Source organism: Stegodyphus dumicola, chromosome 3, assembly GCF_044657685.1.
Source record: "Stegodyphus dumicola isolate Sdum_Otavi_A_Nest chromosome 3, ASM4465768v1".
NCBI lineage: Eukaryota > Metazoa > Arthropoda > Arachnida > Araneae > Eresidae > Stegodyphus > Stegodyphus dumicola.
Window position 1 is genome coordinate 121,224,264 of NC_140770.1, and position 24,028 is coordinate 121,248,291.

At 33.8% G+C, this 24,028-nt stretch overlaps 1 protein-coding gene across 1 annotated transcript in view; it reads left to right on the plus strand.

Annotated features, from left to right (window-relative positions):
- LOC118181744 (small G protein signaling modulator 1-like) overlaps positions 1-24,028 on the plus strand; it is a 226,869-nt gene that overhangs the window by 63,987 nt on the left and 138,854 nt on the right. Inside the window, exons 6-7 of the mRNA XM_085813251.1 lie at positions 5,810-5,877; positions 18,466-18,623. Coding sequence (XP_085669377.1) covers positions 5,810-5,877; positions 18,466-18,623 — 226 coding nt within the window. The remainder of the gene's footprint in view (positions 1-5,809; positions 5,878-18,465; positions 18,624-24,028) is intronic.

Genomic DNA, 24,028 nt, shown 5'->3' on the forward strand with positions numbered 1-24,028 from the left:
AACAAATTCTATAGTAAATACTACTTCTCTAGTTTTTTTTACTTCACTTGTACCTCTTAATCATACCCGATAACCATCAACATCATCTAAATAACCAACCAATATTCCTTTCTCACTTCTTGGACTCCACTTCCTTCGCTTCTGTTTAGGTACATGAATAAAACATTCTGTACCTCTAACTCTAAGGGAATCAAGTCCTGGAGTTCTGCCACAAAACAATTCAAATGGAGACTTGCCATCTGCTGATGAGGTTCCAGCACGGTTTCATTTGCATACAGCAGTATTAACTAACTCAGTCCTCGATGACTGTGGCAAAGATTTATCAATCATTATTGTTCGAGCTTAATCAACAAGTGTTCTGTTTGTTCTTTCAGCCATTCCATTTTGCTGGGGGGTATAGGGGGTGCTACAGCAAAGCTCTGCTCCCATTCTTTGTAAAATATTCTTAAAGTCTTTGTTTATATACTCTAGTACAACATCACTTAAAACTGCCTTGGTTGGCTTCTCTGTTTGATTTTGAAAAAATGTACAAAATTCTTCAAACTTAGCTACAGTTTCTGACTTATGCTTAAGAAAATAAATTTTTATGTACTTAGAGAAATCTTCTGTAAAGCATATATAATAGCAAGAACCGCCTATGGATTTTCTTTTCGTAGGCCCACAAAGATCAGTATGAATCAGTTCAACCAACCTCTTTAGCATGTTGTTGATGACTCTGGAATGGCAACTTATGCTGTTTTCCTAATATACATGCCTCACAAAAATCACTATCCAATGTTATTTCAATGCCATGGTAATACCTTTTTAACATGTTGTTTATTTAAATGTCCCAGCCTTTCATGCCAGAGTTGAAGCGAATTTGTTTCACTTACTTGCGCTTCAGGGGGACACAAAACACTACATTCAATTTCAGGAGACACGTTTTTGCACAAGAACTCGAATAAGTTACCACAGCAAATTCCAACAGCAGCAACATTTTTGGATTTCAAAAATTCTTATTTATCATTTGCCATATTAAACTCGCATCCATGATCTAGTGCCTGGCTTACAGAAAATAAATTCCTTGCAGCATCAGGGGCATACAGTACATTTTCCATGCAGCTGTTTCTCCATGAACTCTGTACTAACATTTTAAGTAATATGGCACCATGTCCATAAGCTTTCATTGTTGCATTATTACTGTTGTGGTGTATAATTTTCCTCACTCTTAAATAAAATAAATCAACTGAAGGTGGTGAACAACCTGCCTTTTAATTACCTTAAGAAGAACACCAACAACAAAATCAAAATAACCTAGAAAAAGTTAAACCATTGTGTTGTGTAATCTAAATGTGCTACAACCCTGGTTAAGAAGGTGTATGTAGTAAGTATTATAATTATCACACCTAAATAGTAGGTAAGCTGATTTATTAAATATGTAATTCATTGTAATTAGACAAGGATATCCTCCGGAGTATTAAAAGTTAGAAATCAATTTTAAATTAACAATAATGATCTATTCATTAAACAAACACTTAATATTATTTCTCAGTAAAAGAATAAAATTATTGATGATTGACCAAGAAATAGGGGTCGGCACTGGTTGCAAATGTTCCCATCTTTGAAAGAAAATTTAGGTAATGTTACCTCCTGGTTTGTAGACATCCTCTGGTACAGTCTTCCTGAAACAGGACACTCAGATCTGCTGCATTCGGCGGCAGGTATCTCGCAGACCAAGTTGACCCTCTAAGCCGGCAATCTGTAGTGCGACCGTTGCACTGGAGGGGAACATCAGAAATTTTCACCTCCTTCCATCTGCAGTAGGCCTACTCCGCTGGGGTGACGTGTTGGCAAACTTCATTGGACTTTGCGCAGAGAGTTTTCTATAGGTGACAGATGATTCAATACAATAGACTCCATCACTGGCAATCTGAAGAGGTCTAAATAATCTTCTTCAATAAAGAACTTCCCAAAAGTTGGAGATTAATTATTTCGGAACCGGTGAGAGCGGAAGGAATTTTGCTGCAGCATTTCTTTTTCACCTTCTACACTCTGCTGGCCCAGAAATTTTTGTGTGTCCAATCTGCCTCTAACAGGCACACAAAAGTTTTGAAATAGGAAATCTTCCACATTCCCAAAAACTCCCCAAAAGAGATGAGAAAAATCATGCCAAGAACAAAACCATATAAAAATTTCTAAATTTTTCCAAGAATAATTCAACCTTTTAAATTTTCTCGCCAAGGCAACTAACCCATTTCATGGGAAGATTCACCCCTCCAAAAATGGGTGGGAGTAAACATTCATCACCTGTCAAAACCCAGCTTTGGAAGCTTAAAAACTGCGCTTCTAAGTGAACATTTTGAAGTCAGGAAATCTGCACCATTTCTGCTAAAAATATAAATTTAATTACGAATAACTTCTCAAGCAAGTAAGCTAAGCGAAAACATATAATTCTACCAGAAAGGCATAAATTTTCTGTACAAAAGCATCTAAATTTCCATTAGTTAAATACATAATTTCTATTTTTAAATTGAGATAATACTCAAATATTTGAAATTAAAGTCTCTTTAATACATAATTAAACCCAAAAGACCTATTTTGAGTTATCAAAATTTACGACAGTTATATAAACTGACTAACATAATTAACTTTACTTAAAAAAATAATAAAATTCAGCAAACACAAAAGCTGATTAAACCTTAATTAATATGACTAAAAAATTATATTTCTCCAACACCTTACAACCAGAAATTATTGATTCAAAAGACTTTAGCAGAAGAGGGGTAGACGTTAACCAAACTCTAAATTAAAAAAATTAACACACCAAAAAAAAATGTGTAATGAACAAGCTTTAAGCAAATTAAAGTTAAAAGTTATAACTTTAAGGATCAAAACAAACTTTACAAAACAGAATAAAACTTTGAATCCCTAAACTCAATTTAAAATTAAACAACTTCACTTTAAGAAAACTTTTAAAGCTTCAAATTAAATTTAAAGTTTACCAAAAGTTTACAGCTTAAAACTTACAACTAACTTTAAACAACTAAAGCAAAAAAAAAAAAAAAAAAAAAAAAAAAAAAAAAAAAAAAAAAAACAATTACTGATCAAACAGAAATACATAAGCAATCAACTTAAAGCTTGAAATTAATAACAATTAATACATAACATTACCAACTCTTTCTTCAATTGGATGCTCAAATTTTGTATATGATTGAAACCAGTCAATTTTGTTTGTAATATGCTGAGTAGCTCCAGTGTTGATTACCCATGCATTATTATCATTCAAAATGAGACACTCACTAATAAAAGCTTTCCCATAGTTGGACTTTTCATCATGATTGACTGTCATGTAATTATTTTTCTGGTATTTACAGTCCCTTTTAAAGTGATCCTTTTTGCCACATTTAAAACATTTGTACTGTTTTCTCTGTTTGTTAATGGGCCCATTTTTTCTTGAAAATGTTTGCATGCTTGCAGTTTTTCCAACAGTATCTTTAGCCATTAAAGCAACAAGTTTACTGTCCCTACATGGCTCTGATATCCTTCTCTGCTCTTCTGAAATTAACAGTCCTTTCAGTTCGGCAGTGTTTGCTGATCTTCCAGCCTTGCACACCAAGCCATTTTTAGTGGCTCAAATTCATTAGAGAGAGTTTCTAATAATTTGCTCATAATAACAAAGTCCTTTGGTTTAATTTCCAAATTGTGCATTCGTGACACCAGGTGTTCTAATTTTTCTATATGCATGGCCATTGTATCTGTAGGATCATGCGCAAATGATGAAAACTGCAACTGGCATGCATATTGTGCTTCCTTATTTTTCTGTTCAAACAATTCATGCAGCTTCACCCATATTTCTCTTGCTGTTTTGCACATGGAAACTAAATCAAAAATTATTGAGTCTAATGTCTGTGAAAAAATTCCATGAGCAGCTGTATTATCCTTGTCAAACTTAGTTAATTCTCCGTTGTACTTATTCCGGACTTCAAGGGAAGCACCTTCGGCAACTGGCTCTGGTTTGACTATTTCTTCAAAACACACTTCGAAAGCTCCTTCTTTTTCCATAAGTAAACCTGCAAGCATCCACTTCCATTGCACCCAATTTTGTGAACCTAAAAGTTTTTTTGTACTAAATACTTTCATGATTACAATGAAACTCATTTTCACTTCTGAGGAACTTGCACAGTTAGGCTTAGCAATAAAATTTCTTATAACGCAGATAAAGTTAGGCTGGGCCTATTACCTCTTAAAGTATTATTAAGTAAGTGATGCAGAGCTATGTAAAATGTTACGTAGCGTATTCGGAAACTAAGTATCGTTTCATTCTAGCGCCTCCCGCGCATGCGCACTAGTCTTTCTTGTTCACTGACTTTCAATTGTCGCCATTTTGGTTGCTCTATGTTGTGTTTTCAGTTTGCTGTGCACATTCAAAATGTTTAAGACAATTAGTTTTCCCGCTGACTGTGAGATTCGTGCCGTGATTAAATTTTTGAACGCAAGGAATGTTAAACTGGCCAAAATTTATCGTCAAGTGACAGAAGTTTACGGTGAATATGCGATAAGGGATGGAATGGTGAGAAAGTGGGTAAGAATGTTCAATGCAGGTTGAACAAATGTCCACGCCGAGGCTCGGAGTGGTCAGCCTTCTGTTATCACCGATGATTTGGTAAGGAAAGTTGATGAAGCAATTCATAAGAACAGACGCTTCACCATGACAACTCTTTCAGAGGCATTTCCACAAATTTCACGTACTGTTTTGTTCGAAATTGTGTCTGACCGCTTGAATTATTGCAAACTGTGTTCCCGATGGGTTCCAAAAATGCTCACTGATGTTCACCAAACAAAGCGACTTGGTAGTGCCCTGACATTTCTCATGTGGTACAGTGATGAGGGAGAAAACATTTTAAACCAAATTGTGACAGGTGATGAAACTTGGGTGTGTCATTTCACACCAGAATCGAAACAACAATCGATGGAGTGGAGACACACTCATTCTCCGAAAAAATAAAAGTTCAAAGTGACAATGTCATCACAAAAAATCATGTGCACTGTCTTCTGGGATAGGAAAGGCATTTTGCCTACTGAATTTCTTCCCAGAGGTGAAACCATTAATGCGGCATGATATTGTGAGACTTTAACAAAACTAAGGTGTGCCATTCAAAACAAACGAAGAGGAATGCTCAGTAAAGGAATTGTGTTGCTCTATGACAATGCTCGGCCCCATACTGCTGGTGTCACTCAATCGTTAATTCGACAGTTTCATTGGGAGCAGTTCGATCACCCGCCGTACAGCCCAGACTTGGCGCCGTCCGACTATCACTTGTTCCTGCACATGAAGCGCAAGCTTGGTGGCAAGCGCTTTGGATCTGACGATGACACGAAAAATGCTGTGGAGTCATGGTTATCGAAACTGGCGGGAAGTTTCTTTGACGATGGTATACAAAAACTGGTCACCCACTATGACAAGTGTTTGATCATTGGCCGAAACTATGTTGAAAAATAGTTTAAGGCATGTATTTTCATGTAAAAATAAAATTGGATTCAAAAAAATTGTTTTACAATTTTTTTTTTCAAAACGGTAATTAGTTTCCGAATACGCCTTGTATTTATTTAACATTAAACAACCAGGAAAGAATTTATTATCTGTACATTGTGCGAAGAAAAGACAGATGGTAACATTACATTTCAATAGTATAGAGCAGTGTTTCTAAACTACAGTAGGATGTTGCGAATAGAATTATACAAATTAGACATTGCACATGCAAACAAAAGTATAAAATAAATGCATTAAATAAATTTGAGTTTATAACATTAACAATAACTTTCTTTTTAGCAAATATTATGAAAAGGAAGCTCTAGTTGCAGATCCCGTGTGTGGTCAAATTTTAGCTTCCCTCTTAGGTGAGTAAATAAATATGAATTAAAAATTGCTTTAGAAATGTCTGATTATTATAAGGTGTGATTAAATGCATATAAATATGCATACTTGATTTTTATGACTCTAGAAAGCTCTCAGGAAATGTGAATTTCATCATATATTATAAATTTAGTATCAGAATGATTAAATGATTTTTAAATTGCTTATGAGATTTAAAACTGAATGTTTTATAATTTGATTTCAAATGAAATTACTGTGAATTTATGGTGTAAAAAAGTAAAAATCATGCAATGATTTATTAAATTTGTAAATCAGACTAAGTTATTTATTTAAATAAAAAGAAATTCTTGAAGTTTTAACAAACAACTAATCTGTGAATAGAATATTGGTAGAAGAATTGTTTACATGAACTGTAAATAATTTGTTAGTGTTCTAGAAATGGGATGCTAAATAATTGAATAATCAATCTCTTATTACCCAGGGTCAGAGATACTTGTATCAGGTATCAAGTACTATTGTGGAAGAATTAATGCTATACTTTTTACCCAGAACACATTTCATGTATTAATACTGTGATTTCAGTGCAATAAAAGTATATATTTTTCTCTGGTTAATAGGCCAGGCCCACTAGCAGCTGAGTGATAAAATCGCTGAACACTAGTAGTTCGGTCCAGGGTTCAAATCCTGTGAATGGTCTGACGTCATGGGTGTTTTTGTGGTTTTCCCAATGTGTAACATGTATACTAGCCAGATTTCCGTAGAAAGTCCCCCATGAAAGTATTCCATCACCTAGGCAGGTAGCCCTCAAGGGTCAACGCTAAATCCCCAAACGCGCAGGGAGGTCACGTGACATCCGAACTGCGTGTAAGATGATGTCACATCAAAGATACGCACCTTACGTTCAGTAAATTTCTGCACATAAATTGAAACATTCTTGTGCAATATGAGTTTCAGAAGTAAAGAAAATTTTTCTGAAAATACTACAGATGCTAACTAAATACATACCAAATATTAACATTTTAGCATGTATAGCTTTCCAATATATTCGTGTGTTTATTTTAAATCACCAAGAAATATATGAGATTTCAGTTTTAAATTAATTCCGTTAATATTTGCAATACATTTCATCTAATAATTAATGTGTGCTTTAATTTCATCATTGTATTAGAAAAAAATTATTATTTGTTTCTCTATATATTATTCAAATGAATAATTAATCTATTTAAAATTAGGAACATTTTGTAATAAATATGACAACTTGTATTATTTTATTGTATATCTGAAAGGAATCTGCTTTAAATATAAATTGTTTACATAATCTTTGGATGGAAAAACTATCATGTAGTATATTTAAACTAAAGATCTACTGGAACATTTTTTTTATATAGTTTTTGGATGTTCTGAATTTTTAATGTGTATATAAGTTTGTTCTGAAAAGTTTTGAAAAATATATTGCACCCACACTAAATTTAATAACAAATTTTTATCCTGTGAAATACACTCAAATTTTAATATGAATGAGCCCTTATGGAGCTGCCAAGGTATTTTCATAGAAAGCTAATATCTATTTAAAGCTTAAAAATGACTTCAAAAATGGATTCCAGGCTTTTCTAGTGTAGATACGAGCCAGTTTCCCCCAGAAAGTCCTTCACAAAGACATCCATCATTTTAGGTTGATAGCCCTTACGGGCTATAATCAAATAAATTAAATCAAGCTTGGTAAGGATGTGATATTGTTTCTTTCTTATTATTATGGACCCTGTTTTTTTAAAGGTGTCAAGATTTTTGATAAATCTCCAATGTAAACTATTCTGAAACATCCGGCAGCCCCAACAATGATGATTTACAGTTTGCTTGTAATGAGAAGATGAGAACTTCAAGGAAACAATGTTATCATATTTCTTACCATGCAAATGCTAATAATTTATAATCACTCAGAATTCTCTCATCACAAGAAGAGCTCTCAGTATTCTACATGTTAATGAATTTTATTTATGTTTTAATCTTAAAATTCTTAATTTACTAAGAAGTAAGGAAGATGCTTGCTATATCTTTCTTTCAAGAAATGTGCATATTTTATATCACATTCCAATATGCAAAACTGGACATTAAAGAAAATTTCACATCAGTGAAAGCATTTAGAGGTGCAGCTTGAAAATTTGCAAATGAAAGAAAAGTATATGTTTTAACAGCTGGTTTAGTGATTTCAGAATACTGTTTGTAACAGCATAAAATGAAAGAAACACTACAAAAATGTGACTATTCTTTGGAACATTTTTACAAGAGAGATGTATTCTCTGCATATGATCCACCAACCAAATATATGAATAGGTGGCCCTGAAAAAATTTTGAACATAACTGAAAATCTGTTCATACAACAAAAAACCCAAACTGGCATGATTCTTCTACGATACTGTATATATGAAAAGTTATGCCAAAAAACTGAAAATTCTTTCTCGTTCACTTTCTAAATAGAGAACCATCCACACTCATGCCAAAAGTTGTCGACCGTCTACAAGAGGGAGTGACAATTTATTCAAACTTCTGGTGAGAATGTAAAAGACAGGAACTTGTAAATACCAGCTTAAGAGACATTTTTCTGTGGAATATAAATTTTATTTTCTTGATCTAACAACAGCTGCTCATATATAAAATATAGAAACACTGTGGAGCTCTGCTAAGTGGTGGAATAAAAATTAAAGAGGCACGTTTCTCTATCATCATATATCTTATTTTGCAGAGTTAATATAGCAAAAATCTTTGAGACCTTAGAGTGCTTCTTATGCCATATTAAAAGCAGTTGAGGAAGTAGGGCAGCAACAAAGTGTACACGAGACATGAACTTGGCAATAATTTTGATGCCAGCTTGATGTTTAAAAAATGGAAACTGCAATACAAAAGAAGTATCACAACATTTTTAAAACTAAGGTTCTGTTTATATTTCAGTTCATTTCGTTGCTATATCAGTATGTTTTGATTTTGATAGCCTCCAATTATGAATGTCTTTTAGTTTCTTTTTAAAATATAGAAATGTGTCATTACTCTGTATTACATATGTTTTAGTTAATTTCATAAAACTCTACATTATGTAGCAAGGACTTGAAAATTTACTGATGTCTCCTCACAGGAAATTTTTAAATCTATAAATATCTGAGTAGAAAGAGGCTGTGTTGAAGTAGGTAAAGGATTTTTAACTGGTTGGTGAGAGCTTTATTTTAAAAGCCACTGTATTGTCTATTAAATGCATAATTTATCTATGTGCATATAATATTTCGCACTGTTCTTTTATCAGGACCTAATTCAGATATGTAGATATGTATGCATGTATATATGGATGTATGTGTTCATATATTGTAAGTACGAATCTATGTGTATATACATACACATATATGTATATACATGCCTAACAATGCATACATTTGTCAGTCCGGTCCCGATAAAATAGAACAGTACCTAATATTTTGCCAGTTGATTTTTTTTTTTTTTTTTTTTTTTTTAGGTTGCTAGTTTGGTTTTTCACTATGTTAGGAAGAAAAGGAAAAGGGAAGGGATATTTTCTTCCTATATGTAAATACTTTGCTTTGGCTGTCATGTGACTTTGCAGATGAATCATCGTGCTGATCACGTAACTTTGTCAGCAGACGGTGCATACGCTCATATGCTGTTCCCATGAAGCAAGGCACCATGTCGCCAAAAAGCATTTACATGGCAACCCATGATGTCACCAAAAAATATTTATTGTTCAACCCAGGCATGTGTATAGCAATCTCCCAGATGGTTTTTCAGTAGCTTGACTGCAGATTATGATCCCTCCAATGGAAATTTTAAGGTTTTAGCCTAGTGGTATACAGCTTAGTGTAGTTTTGATTGTTTTTGGCAAAATCTTATATTTAGCCTTCTACATGCATAGGCTGTAATGCTGCTTGCTTTAAAGACATGCACCTCTTTCTCCTTTCTGATTTTGGAATTTTAATACCAAGTTTATAATATTCTCAGATGTTTCCTTACCTGAAAATAGATGACTGTGTATATGGTGAGAACAAAAGCACAAAAACTTAGACGTATATGTGTGTTATATAGAAAAGGGAGAACATAGAAAAACAAGTGGCAGTGGATGAATCGTTGCAATAAATATAATGTTTCTTTTTAATGATGCAAATGAGTTATTACAGTTAAAGGCCTAATGACCATACAGGGTATGGATGTCTAGGAATGCGAAACGATCGATAACACATATTACAGATAATGAGTAAATTTCTCATTTCTCATTTTCATAGTTCAAGAAATTTTTAAAAAATACCTTAAAATGTGTGATTTACCATTGACTGTGAACACTGCATTCAAATTTAAAGTTAGGTTAGGTTATTTTGATATGTACAAGTACTTGTGTACAAGTACACAAGGGCTGCATGCCCAAGGACAGGGATACCTTTGTGGAGAACTTCCTATGGGAAACTAACTCATATTCATGTTACACATGGAGATAAACAACCATGCAGCTAGCCCATTTGAGTGTGTTCAAACCTGGGTTAAACTACCAGCGTTCAGGGGTGTGTCATAACTTCTCAACGACTGGTGGGACCCATATTTAATGTGTATTAACAATATTTTGTGACAGAAATGGCTCACAGTAGGCAATAGATAAAACTGAGGAGTGTTGTCAGTTCAGCCCAGTTTCAAATCCCAGCAAATAGATTGACTGTATGAGAGTTTTTGTGGTTTTTTCCATGTGTAACATGGAAGCGAGGAACTTTTCTTATAAAAAGTATTCCACATTGTCAATTTTTCGGTAATTTCTGATTTATGTATCTGTTGATTTGCAAAATCAGAGAATAGAAACTGTACCTTTTTTTTTTAATTTTTTTTTTTAAACTTTATTGAATTGGCAAGGAAACTATTTAAAATTATGTAAGAAAAATAGGAGCCTAGATTTTGGATAAAACTAAATTGATTTTGGAAGTGAGCAAACACAAATCCCAGTTTGCCTGGCACAAAGAAATTCAGTTTCTAATTGTGTTGATATCATTATAAACTATTATGTGAGAGATATTTATCCACAAGTATTAATGGTGGCATAACAAATATCTGTTATTATGCAAGCATCATAAATCCAATAAAACACACAGATGTTTTAGTAGTAATTATATAAATTTTATTCACAAGTTTGCCCATGATGATGAATGATGTGACACAAGGAAAAAATAGCAAATAATATATGGAAATGCAGTTGATTGGCATTTTCAAAAACTTATTATCTATTTTTAAGGTCTGATTACAAAATAACAAATAATACTGTTTATTTATATTTTTTTTTATTCAAACACAGTCCATTGTGAGTTGAATTATTAATCTTATTGTGAGGTTACCATAATTCCAGTTTTATTCTGAATATTCTTTGAAAGAGAAATTTATAGACTAAGTTTGGCTTAATCAGTGAACTTGACAAAGCAATCGTATCATGTAAAAATATCTAATGCTAGAATCTTACTGAAGATTTTTTTACGTGCACTACATTTTCTATACAAGACCAATTTAAAAAATTAATACTATTTATTCTTTTGCTTTCTTATATCGAGAAACATAACCAAGCCATTCAGTTGTATAATGCTCGAAATTGTTCAAACATACATATTCACAGATATCCACAAAGACTTGTAACCTTCAGATTATGGTAACTTGGCGACCAACCCTGCTACAGCAACCTGCTAGTTTTTTTGGGGGGGGATGCAATTTTGTTTTCACAAAGTAAAGGCTTTTTTTTTTTTTTTTTTTTTTTTTTTTTTTTTTTTTTAAACTCAACATTTTTTCCCAACTATCTGCTAGCCGAATTACGCTTATGCTAGAACTTTTATGGAACAAAAGTGCTTAATCATGAAGAAGATTAGGTGCGAAATTGGGAGAAAGTGCAGAATCGCCCACTGCTTGCCGCGTTTTTAAGAATTGCACATACACGGTATCCATGTACACCTCAACCTATTTTCGCTTAAAAAAACATCCCAGAATTGCACAAAAATGCCATTGCGCACATTCTTGACTTTATTCATGTATACTGCTAAAGTCTAGCTAGTAACCTTTATTGCCTTACCAAAATGTCACCAAACTACCTGTTACCGTATTCCAAAGATTAGCCAGACTTATTTCAGATTTCCTAATCAAAGTTGCAAACTATGTTTACATCGACCAAAGTTGTCATTGGTTCTGGGTGGAGCCAAAGCTGATAGCTTTGGGTGAAGCTTCATTGTGACGTCGGCTTACACATGAAGTGACGATCACGTGACCTCCGTGCGCGCTCGGGGATTTAGCGTTGACCGCCCTCAAGTGCTTTGCCATAGTCAAATAAACCAAACCTACCCTGGTTAATATATTATGAAAAAATAAGTTTAAACACATTTGTATTTTTCTGGTCCTCACCATTTTCAGTGTTTTATTACCTGTACCTTTCAATATTCAGTACAGACAATGAAATAAAAAAAGTGGCTGCAGTGTGTAAGAAACTGTGTTGCTTAATAGATACCTATATGGGCTGATTTGTGATCAAAAAAGCAACTACACAAGCTAAAAGCCATATAGTTAAATAAGTGGCCACATGAGTAGCTAGTGCATACTAAAACGGTAGGGTTTATTGGAACCTTTTTAGTATGCACTAGAGGCACTAACAGGCATCTCATCAATGTGGTTAGCATCAGCTAATTTCTTAGTTTCATTATTTTGAAAGAAATAATTTATACTTTGCAGAATAATAAGATTTGGCATGATTAGAAATATGAATAGAAAATATTTTTGTGAGGTTTTAATACTGAAACTGGATTTGTTACATGAAAGTAATTTACTTTAACAATTCATTATGAGATTGTTGGGATTAAAGGAATCACTTTTTGAATTATTATTACATCTTAAGAATGCTTATCTGAAATGAGGGTAAAGAATTTTTTTTAATAACTTGGATTCACAATAGTGTACTGAAGAAACTTAGAAATTTTCAGACAGAATTATCTACTATTTCTAGCTCTTGAAAGATGTCTGCCTTAGTAGTATGGTAGGTGTCTTTTGAGCTATATGCCTTAAAAGTTATATTAGTAAAAGGTGCATCACAAAGGAATCTTTGTGCGAAACCTTTCTTTAAGAAATTATTTTATACCTGAAGTCAACATATAGAGTCCATGCCTGTTATTACAACCAAATATCTGTGAACTACTAGCATTTTGCAATTTTAATTTGCCTATTGACAGCTTGTTGAATAATAAGTTTTTGATAAGATCCACCTCTTTACAATGGCAGAAATAATCTTCATCTCCCCCTTTAAAAAAAAAATGCATCTTTTGTTTCTAAACTTTTGTAGTTTTAAAGAATAAATTTTACTGTTGCTTATTGAAAAACAAATGTGATTTGAAATAAATTCAGGTTAAAATATATCTGTCTTGTTGTGAAAGAAGATCTGCATTTTTATAGTTGAAAATCATAGAGGGAAAAAATTCATAATTTTCTATTAAAGTTAATTGAAAAATGTACTTCTGAGTGAATTTTTTAAAACTAATATTGTTATGAAATTTGTATTTAGATAGGTATTTTTAATGGAATTATAAGTAAAATTGTTGTATTTCTTTTCTATAATGTAATATGAAAAATCTAAAGAGACGAGCTATGCTAGAAAATTGAATAAATGTAATTGATGACTATATTAGCTGTAACTGTATTTTGACCCTCATTTTGCCTTCCAGAAATTTCAAGAAGCAGAATATCAATTCACCATGAGATCAGAGTACTGTAATATCTCCAGGTTAGCTTTGCATTATGTTGTGTTTAACATTCATATTAATGTGAAGTGTAACTACCGATTTTACTTTGTGATATTGTGAAGAATTGTACAATTAATTCTGTGGAAAGTTCCAGTTCTCTGAGGTATTTCTTTTAATAGAAATAAATTTTATCAACCTATAACTGGATCTGTGTGCATTCAATCTATTATGAACCTATATGCATGCAACATTTTTGGTGTCAGAAGTGGGATTGAATGCCTGTGACAAGAGCAATGAAGGAGCAACTAAGTCAGTTAGTGACTGCCTTTGCTGCATTCCAAGAATAGCTGGAAGGCACAGTCAACTTTGTCCAAGAAGAGATGATAGCTGGCCAAGAATTTATTAAAGAATAGGTGAAAGGGGGCCAAGAATCTGCTGAAGTGATGAAAGCTGTTCAAGAAAAGATTGAAGATGGTCAAGTGGAAATTAAAAGAGAAATCTCCCCCACAATAAAAAAACAAATTCAAAGCTATAGAAGACAGAACAGACACAGACAAGTGGGGAGAATTTCAGGAAAGAGTGTCTGCCGTGGAGCAACAAAGTGAATAAAGGGTTTTTGCCTTCTAACTACAAATCAAACAATAAATTGATAACGGGCTTTCTGTGGCCACCAAAGCTGATCCCTTAAAGAAATTCATAGTGATGGCAGGGAGCAGTTCTGATGGTTTTAAATTTTTACTCTTGCCTGCTCGCTCATTTTGAAGCTATCCACATATGATGGGATGACCACCTGGCAAATGGACAGAATTTTCTGTAGTGGTGGACACGAATGGTTGGTATTCCTAAGCTAAGGCCCTTCTCTGAGAGCAGACACAGCGGATAACCTTCAAACTCTTCCTGAAAACCAAAGGCTTCGAAATTGTATCTGGCACGTTGGAGTTGCACTTTGGAGAAGTATTTAAAAGATTATAGCAGGCTTCAGTTAAAATCCTCTCAGCAGAAGCTCACAGGAACAATTCAGGAGCTTTCCTTGTATTATGAAAGGCTGTCTCGTTTCCCCTTTTTCGACTGCCCAACAGAAACAAGGGAAATTCTGACCGTGCAGTATGTCATCGACGGCATCCAGGATCCTGAAATACAGAAACGTCTCTGAATGGCAAATGTCAAGGATTTGAAATGCGCTCTAGTATATACCATGAAATTTGAGCAGCCCAACAAGCAATTCATAGAGATCGCCACCCCACCAGAGCTGCTGAAGTCCAAGAACCAGTGGATCAACTGCCTACTCATTTAGTCAGTTTAATCAGACAAGTCAGTGCCTTCATACAGAATAGAAGTGACAAGAAATTGACACTAAAATATTGGAAAATGTGGTGCTGAAGGAATGTATGAAGGAACTGCAGAACGTCACAGGGCATGGAAAATAAGACCATCCCCCAGCAACAACGCAAGAAATAAATTAGGTGCTATCTCGCAATGCATAGTTTGAAAGATAATGAGAAGCCCCAATTGTAAAGCTCTTCAGATTTCTGTGGTGAATGGTGGCAGCAAGGGACTCTTCATCATGGGGCATATCAATGGAGTTTCTTGCAGTATGACCATCGATACAGGAGTCAACGTTACCATCATTTGGGAAGATTTAGCTCAATAGTTTGAAGATGAGTGCATTTGGATGCCATTCTGCATTACCCTTCAGAGTGTGCTTGGTGATTAAATCGAAATTAATGGGAAGTTAAATCATGTTTGGAAGTGCCGCCTACTGTTACAGGGCATATGTGGCAGATATTATAAATCTTTGCATACTTGGATTGGACTTTCTAAGTAACTTGAAAAATAACAAACAGTGTTCAACCTCTGAATTCATAACTATCTGTCATCAATATGCTGGTTCCTTGTATATAAGACTCTGCCTAGAAAGTTGCCGATATTGTTCTAGTATCAAAGGGAAACACGTTAAGTTATAACTTCAACATCGGCTGATTGAGATGCATGGAGTAATGAACAAATCAGGAGAGATCAGTTGGAGGACAGTGACATGAAACCCATCATTGAATTAATGGAGTCCTCAAACAGGAAACCTTCTGGCAGGGCATTTTGATCTGTAGTCCTGTGACAAAACAATACTTGGCTCTTTGGAACTCACTCCATATTTGAAATGGTGTCTTCTACCAAAAATTCGAATCGGATGTTGGAAAGGGTTTCCAATGGCAGTTGATATTGCCAAGATCCTAGATCCCAGACTGCCTTAAAGAACTACATAGCAGCCCTACAGGAAGCCACTTTGGAATAATGAAGACTTTGCAGAGAGTCTGAGAGCATTTTTACTGCAGCAATGCAAAAGTGGCGCCAGTCTTGTCATGACTGTATGGATTAGAAAGGACAGAAGAAATGCAGCCAACGGAAGTTACAAAGTTGCAATTTAGGAACACCTTTTGAATGTATCACCTTTGACATCCTGGGACCTCTGCCATGAACTTCACCACGTGGCCTGAAGTGTACCCTTTTCCTGATTAAGAGGTAATGATACAGCTTTGAATTTCCAGGTTTGAGTGCCTTTTCAGTTACTGTTTAATCAAGGGAGGAATTTTATTTCGGCTGTATTAAGGAACTTTGCAAGCTATTTGGTATTAACAGTACTCAAAAGAACATCCCTAATTAGATGGCATGATAGAAATATTTAATTGAACCATCCTTAATAACCCCTCACTGTGGTTTCCAGAAACCAAAAGGACTGGGACAATAAGTTACCACTGTTTTTACTGGCCTATTGCAGTGCTGCCCACGAGACTGCCGCTACTCCCCATCACAGATGTTCTTCGGTCGGGACCTTCATCTGTCTTGTGATCTCTTGTTTAGTCGCCCTCCGGATGCACCTTCATTGCCTCATGAGTACATCCCAAATCTCCAGGCATGTTTTGAAGTAATGCCCAATTTTGCTTGAGAGTGAGTCAACTTAGCGATGTAGAAGATGAAGATCCGATACAATAGAGCTACAGAACATTGTTTCAGCAAAGGTGATAGGATTTGGGAATTCATTTATCGATTTAGTATTTGACTTGTTTTGTGTTATTTACTGAAATTATTGTTTAAGTATTGCATTGATTTGCCTTAGTTGTAAGTGTGGCTTCCTGTCCAGGGATTGTACCGCCCGGGAAGTGCAGTCCTTGGGAAGGAGACAGTGTTATAAATTTTGTACTTAGATAGGTAATTTTAATGGAATTATAAGTAAAATTTTTTCATTTCTTTTATATAATGCTATACGAAAAATCTAAAGAGACTACCTATGCTTTAGAAGTAAGACTACAGGGGCAAGTCTTTTTAAAATTGAGCAAAAACTGTGCATATATTTAACATAAAATCTGTTTATGCTGGAGGAGTAAGAATACAGAGGCAAGTTTATTTAACATTGAGTAAACAGATATCTCGATAATTTGGTGATATCTCTCCAAGCTGGCAACTAATTTTTAGTGCCAAATTCAGCAAGAAATTGCCAAAAGTCGCCAAACTTGGCGATCATTCACTGACATTTTTATCCAGCGCCTGTATGACCATAGTAGGTATTGTAATTAAATAAATGTAATTGATGATTATATTAGCTGTACCTGTAATTCAACCCTTATATTGCCTTCCAGTAATTTTGAGAAGCAGAAATTACTAGAAATATCTCGGTGGGCAGTGAAAACTATGTAAGGTTGGAGAGAGCATCTGCTCTCAGTTGTTGCTGCGAGTTGGCAGTTCACTGTGGGAATTGAAATACTGATATATTTCCGGGTCAGTTTTGCATCGTGTTGTGTGTAACATTCATAGTAGTATGAAGTGTAACTACTGATTGTACTCTGCGATATTGTGAAGAGTTGTGCAACTAATTCTGTGGGAAGTTCCAGATCTCTGAAGTGTTTCTTTTGTATCACCGGGCCTGTCTGCATTCAATCTATTGCGAACCTGTATGCATACAACAATGTATATATATGTAAGATAAAAATAGGAAAACAAACTTCTAATTTTAATTGACAGTAGCCCGTCTGATCTATCATTTTAATTTGGGTACTTCTTTTTATCTGAAAAATAGTAGCTATTTATAATATATCAATCTAAACTGCAGCATTTTAAAATTAAACTGCATCATAAGCTCTTATGTAATGCCACAATGCAGGCACCACTTATCTATTAACTGAATTACATTTTTATTGAAAACTAAATCTGTCTTAAAATAACTATTTATAATATATCAGTCTAAATTATGCCATTTCAAAAGTAATCTTCATGGTAAGACCTTACATAATGCTGCATTAGATTTCAGTTGAAAACCGAAACCTTTTTTATCCTACCTTCCATGCTTTCTTTTGAATGCATCACTTTTTTGCTTGCTTTTCACAGGCCAGCTAGCCCTATCACTCACTCCTCTGTATCATCTATTGTCATAGAGTGTGCTAAACTTACACTGTTGTATGTATTGTGTGTACTGTTGTGTGTATTGTATCCATAATGACGTAGGTCAGATATTTTTCTCCAGAATTTCTTTAACCAAAACAAAAATGTGTTGAATCGATGGCTACATCTGAATGTCATCATTCTGTCTACAAGTTCATCATTCAATCTGCAAGTGTTATCACTCTGTCTATTCAGTAAAATCTTTTTAAGTTATTACAACACATTAAACTATCACTAATCTGATATTGCTAAATCTGTTACATATATATGACCAATGCTGATATTCTACAAAATTATATGCATGTTCTTGTGAAATAATATCAGCTCTTTAGAGAAAAAAAAATTGTGATAATTATTTGTATACATAAATAGACTTTTAGTTTTTGTGTTTTCCTGTAAAAGGTAAAATTCATTTTCCAATCACTATGTTGTATATTTTAATAGTTGGTCCATGTGCTTTGGATTATTCAAAAATGAAAACGCAAGATCATTTTTGGACAGATCCTCCTGCCGATGAGCTTGTTCAGCGTCACAGGCTTTCTACTGTTCCTGTTTTGAATGGATCTGCAACTCCTCCATCAGCACGTCGACCTGGACTTCAGGTGTGTTAAAAATTCAGTTAATATATTTTTTTAATTTCATATTTAATTCCAGAAATTTAAATTTATAATGATTGATGGCTTTAAAAATTCTAATTTACCTTGCACAAAGTAAAAGTGATAAATAGCTTGTAACTAGTACTTAGAAAGTTAAGATTACAATATAGCCATCCTTAAAAGATTTGTAAAATAGTCTGACTATACAGAGGCTGTTCACACATTTTTAGATGATGTATATTGTATTCACAAAACGAAATTACATAAAATTCTTGTGTTTTAAATGTTCTATTTGACATCCCTTACTCTGAACTATCTTTCGACACCGAAATTTCCAGGATAATAATGCCTTTTGAAGTGGCAGAAGAGATATTCTATCCCATTCCTCCCAAACAGCTTTCCAGAGTCCTGTTGGGGTTTTGGGAGAACGTTTGGATAATGCAGTTTTTAAAAGTTCGAAAGCACAAAAATCCATAGGTGATACATCGGGAGATTTAGCAGGGATATCAGTGAAGGGTATGGCCTTGATGCCAGTTTTTTGTTCCATTTCGTTTAGGAAATTTACAGTGGATTTTGATGTGACTGCTAGCTTTGTCCTGATGGAGTCTCACAGATTGATGGCACTGTGGGTAAAGCGATGATATTTCATTCAGAAAAATTGGTGATAAAATATGTTCCTGATAGTATTTGGAGTTAATCTTGACATTTTTTTGCACTCTCTTTATTTTTAACTTGCCATTATAAGAAAAACCAGCAACAATCATGAATCCCTTAGAAAAACTTTCTTTCGATTCTTTGAACCATGTACTTAATTTTTTTCTCCCCTTTTATGATAATAAATGGCTGTTTTTTGTTACAATCATTTAAATACACCCATGCTTCATCTATTGTGACAATCGTTTTCCATTTTTCTTTGGATAAGTGTTTCTCATATAGAATTCTGCAGCGTGTCCTACGTTGAGCGATATGCTTTGGAAGAAGACGATACACATTGCGTTTTTTCGCTTTCTTAAGATTTAAATCAATGTTTATCATTTTGTTTACAGTGGACACCGATCATTTGAATGATTTTGCAAGTGCCCTTTGACTAGGGGGATTTTCTTTTAACATTAAACAACATGCCTTTGCAATAGTGGGAGATGTCCGTTTTTTCCTTGGATACTTGTTTGGAATTTTTGTCCCACTTGTGGCTTCAATTTTACGTTTTTTTTTTTCCTTTCTTGTTGATGATATTACCTATCGACGCTTTAGATATCACAAAACCATGACTCTCACATCGTTTTTGGATAACGGAGTATGCATATTTCTCTTCGGAAAGAGAGTAAATGTAGCCTTCGAACCACTGCGCTGTTAAATTCGCCATTTTGAATAAAAACAAAACTTTCAAACCACAGACGATAACGTTGACTTTTAAAAACATAGTACAATTGCAATTACTTCTTTCGCAGCAAACAAATTTTTATTACCGCTTACCAAAATCGTCTAAAAAATGTGCGAACAGCCTCTGTATATCGTTATTGAGCATTGATAAGGAAATTATAAATTTCCAGTGGTATGTATATTTTTTTAGCCTTAGTAAGAAATTTACAAATTTACATAAGTTACAAGGGCCCAGCAATATTGCAGTCAGCATCGCTAAACCCTGTACCAATCTGAGTGAACTTTCCTTCTAGCGAATACCAAGCGTTGGCGGCTCGGCCTAACGATACAGCAGCAGCATCGCTAACCGCTATACCAATCGGACTAAGCTTTCCTGCTGTAATTTTGAAGTAGACACTGAGAGTTGGTGCCTGCGCTCGGTAACTGGTTTAAGCAAGTTAAATATCACTGATCCGACAAAGGTGTTGAAGTTTTGAAAATTAGAATACTGTTGTAATTAATTGAAATCTTATAACAAGGACCTATAATAACGGAGTATGCATAACGGAGTATGCATATTTCTCTTCGGAAAGAGAGTAAATGTAGCCTTCGAACCACTGCTTTGTTAAATTGGCCATTTTGTATAAAAACAAAACTTTCAAGGCCACAGATGATAATTTTGACTTTTAAAAACATAGTACAATTGCAATTACTTCTTTTGCAGCAAACGAATTTTTATTACCGCTTACCAAAATTGTCTAAAAATTGTGGGAACAGCCTCTGTATTTAAACCCAGGTTTTATGTTGTTAACCTTTTGATGTCATCGATGAGCTCAGCTCATATTCCAGTTATGCACTGCAGTGGTCACAAATGAATAGAGCTGGCATTACAGATTTATGATTGACAAATATTACACATATTTAGAAAGAAAGAATTGCTTAATGTCCCAATTGTTGAAGGATGGAATGTTTTAAATTTTGGAACGTTATAAACTGTAATTGCATACACTGCTCTTGTTGTCATTTCATAAATTATTTATGAAATTTAGTTATGTCATTAGAAACAAGTGCATACATATAAAAAAATACATAACTTGCTAGCTTGACACTGTACATTTTAAAAATTACTGACATTCCTCAAAACTTTGGCCTTTCTCATTAAAACATTTAGCTGAATGACTGTTTAGACTGATGATAATTAATGAATAGGATTCAAGAAAATTATTTGAAAGACCACTTGTTTTTAAGTATAAAAGTAGTGCAGCAGTCTTCTTATTAGCACTCGTACTGAGAAAACATTAACACAATGACTTTAAAGCCATGAATTAGCCATCCAATCGGGATATTGGTTAGCAGAACTGACTGCCATACCAAAGGGTCCGTGTTCAAATCTTGAAGAAGGCAGGGATGTTTGTAAATGTGTAGTGTCTGTGTGGCATGGAGACACTAAATATACAGCAAGCCGAAAGTCATCTCGAGAGGTTGGTGGGGGAAGAGAGGAGAGAGACCTTTTAATCCATCCTCCTGGGGTGCTTTCCATCGAAATGGGGGGGGGGGCAAAAGTTAACAAAGTCGTAATGTCACCTGTATAGTGCTGAAGGCTCTTGCCAACAACAGGCGCAGTCTTACTTTTCTTTCCGCTATGTATTTCATGGGCTTGTTCTGATGTTACTGTCAGAGAAGCGAGATAAGTCACAACTACAACAGAGCCAGGAATGGGGTTTTGACTTAGCTGAGAGATATATTATTTGATTTCTGCTGTACAGATTATGATTTGATTCTAAAGTTCACTAATGTTGTGCGGAAGTCATAGAAATGGCAGTGGCACATTTTCCATATTCACTAAGACAGCACAACTACAAAAAGTGAGCAAAACCTGGAGCATGCCACTAGTAGAAAATAGTGCTTACTTAAAAAAATTCTGCAGCTGAGTGTATGATATATGCTGTTAGACTACATTATATGAACTACACTAATGGTATAAATATTCATAAAATGATATCAAATAGACAAATTATAGCTGGTCGGCTATTAGTAAAAACTGAAAGAAAGGTAAAAGCTATTGAGAAGTGTGTGTATTATTTTTAATTCACTGATATTTCTGGACTACACATAGTATATACTTTTATAACTTAAGAAGTAATTTATAATCTTCTGCCACAAGAAGTGGCATTTTGCCAAGCTATGAAGACAATGGTATGGAAGCATAATATAAAATATCTAAATTTTTCCTGAAACATCCATATTATAATTCGTAAACTCTGCATTTTGCATGGTGCATTCTGACGTTCAGTTATGGCTGTTTTTCAAAGGTTTAACTTACTGACAAAAAGTTAACTTCTTAATTAATGTGCCATTTTGAAACTTGCATTTTAGCTCATAATTTTCCAAATGATCTTAAATTGTTCATGTAGTATTATATTTTTTGATTTTTTATTTATTTAAGTTATAAGGACCATTATATATAGTGGGGTGACCAAACTTCATGAAGACAGGAGTCATATGATGGATTTCATGAAAGTTTGAGAACTAACTGCAACTGAATTTTCCAAGAGCTGCAAATCCATACTGTTTCAGAAATTATGAGACAGATTTTGAATAAAAATAAACTTGAAGTAGAGTAATGAGAATTTGCAATTTTTATGTAATTAATGTGACTGCATATAAATGTAAACAAAAAATATTTTATCTCCTGTTTTATGTTTAGAAAAGTATGTTCCAACTATATATAAATTTGAAACTATTCTATTATACAGCTGGACATTCTTCTTTCAAGTAGAAAAACCAAACATTTTCTTCTGTGTCCTTTATTTCCCTTCATTTATTATTGTTTGGTTTTAGAAGAAGTAAACTGAATCAGAAGCATATGTATTGATCTTTATAATTTTAATTATGTGAATAGTTTTTCATTTGAATTTAGAAAAAAATCATTAATTTTAAAAACGAAGCTAGCATTTTTTTATCTCTAATTCATACACAGTTTTTTAGAAAGAATAAAATAAGTGATACAGAATTGCACTTACTGCAGAGAAACTCTTAATTGAGAAAGAAAAATTTATTTAAAATAAACTATTGACTTCTTTAGGCTTTTGCATAGAAGTTAATAATTTGTTTTTGTACAAAATTAATGTGCAAACTAACATACTAAAGTCAAATCTAACTTAAAATAACTGAATTCATTCATTAGATGTGAACTGGATTATAAGTCACATTTTACATTTCCTGAGGTTGAAGCATTTGAATCCTCAGATCTTGGGAATTTTCAAAAAGATTTTAAATTCCAGTATTCAAAACTTAGAGCTATTTTTTTTTTTTTTTATTCAAATCTTTTGAATCCTAATTTAAGAAATCATTAAACATTTTACGTCAAAACATTGAATGACTAGTTTTCTTGATGTCCGGTGTAGAAAAATCCAACAAAAAATTAATGTGGCTGCAATATCAGTGATATTATTCATGACTACTTGAAGTGCTACACTGTTTTCATATGGCATCCAGTGAAATCTGCCAAAATTTCTAAGTAATCAGTATTCTGCACATCATTGAAATTTCTTGAAATTATCTCTCGAATCATCCCGATAATTATGGATATAGATAACCTATTAATAATAATTCTAGCAATTCATGCCACGATATATGAATGTTGCATCAGGCACATATTCGGACTATCTAAAGTCGAACTCCAGTAGTAGCTGTTTCATTTTGAGCAGTTTTTCAAATACAGGGTAAAGCAAAACTAATGGTACAAAAAGAAAATATACCTGTAATTATTATAATTAATTTATTTCACAAATACAAATATAACATGAAAGTTTAACTCTCCAACTTTCTATCGACATGCACAGATGTTTGATGTGGATGACATCTTTGTGGTATGGTATGGCAGACATTTAAATGTTAGTGTTATGAATTTTTTACACAGATAGAGGATTTTAGTGCAATTATATGCAAGACTGTTTTAGTTTTCTGTATATTGTTGTAGAGACATTAGGTATTTTGGAAGCATTAAAGATGAAAAATTAACAACACTTCACCGGGAATCGAACCACGGA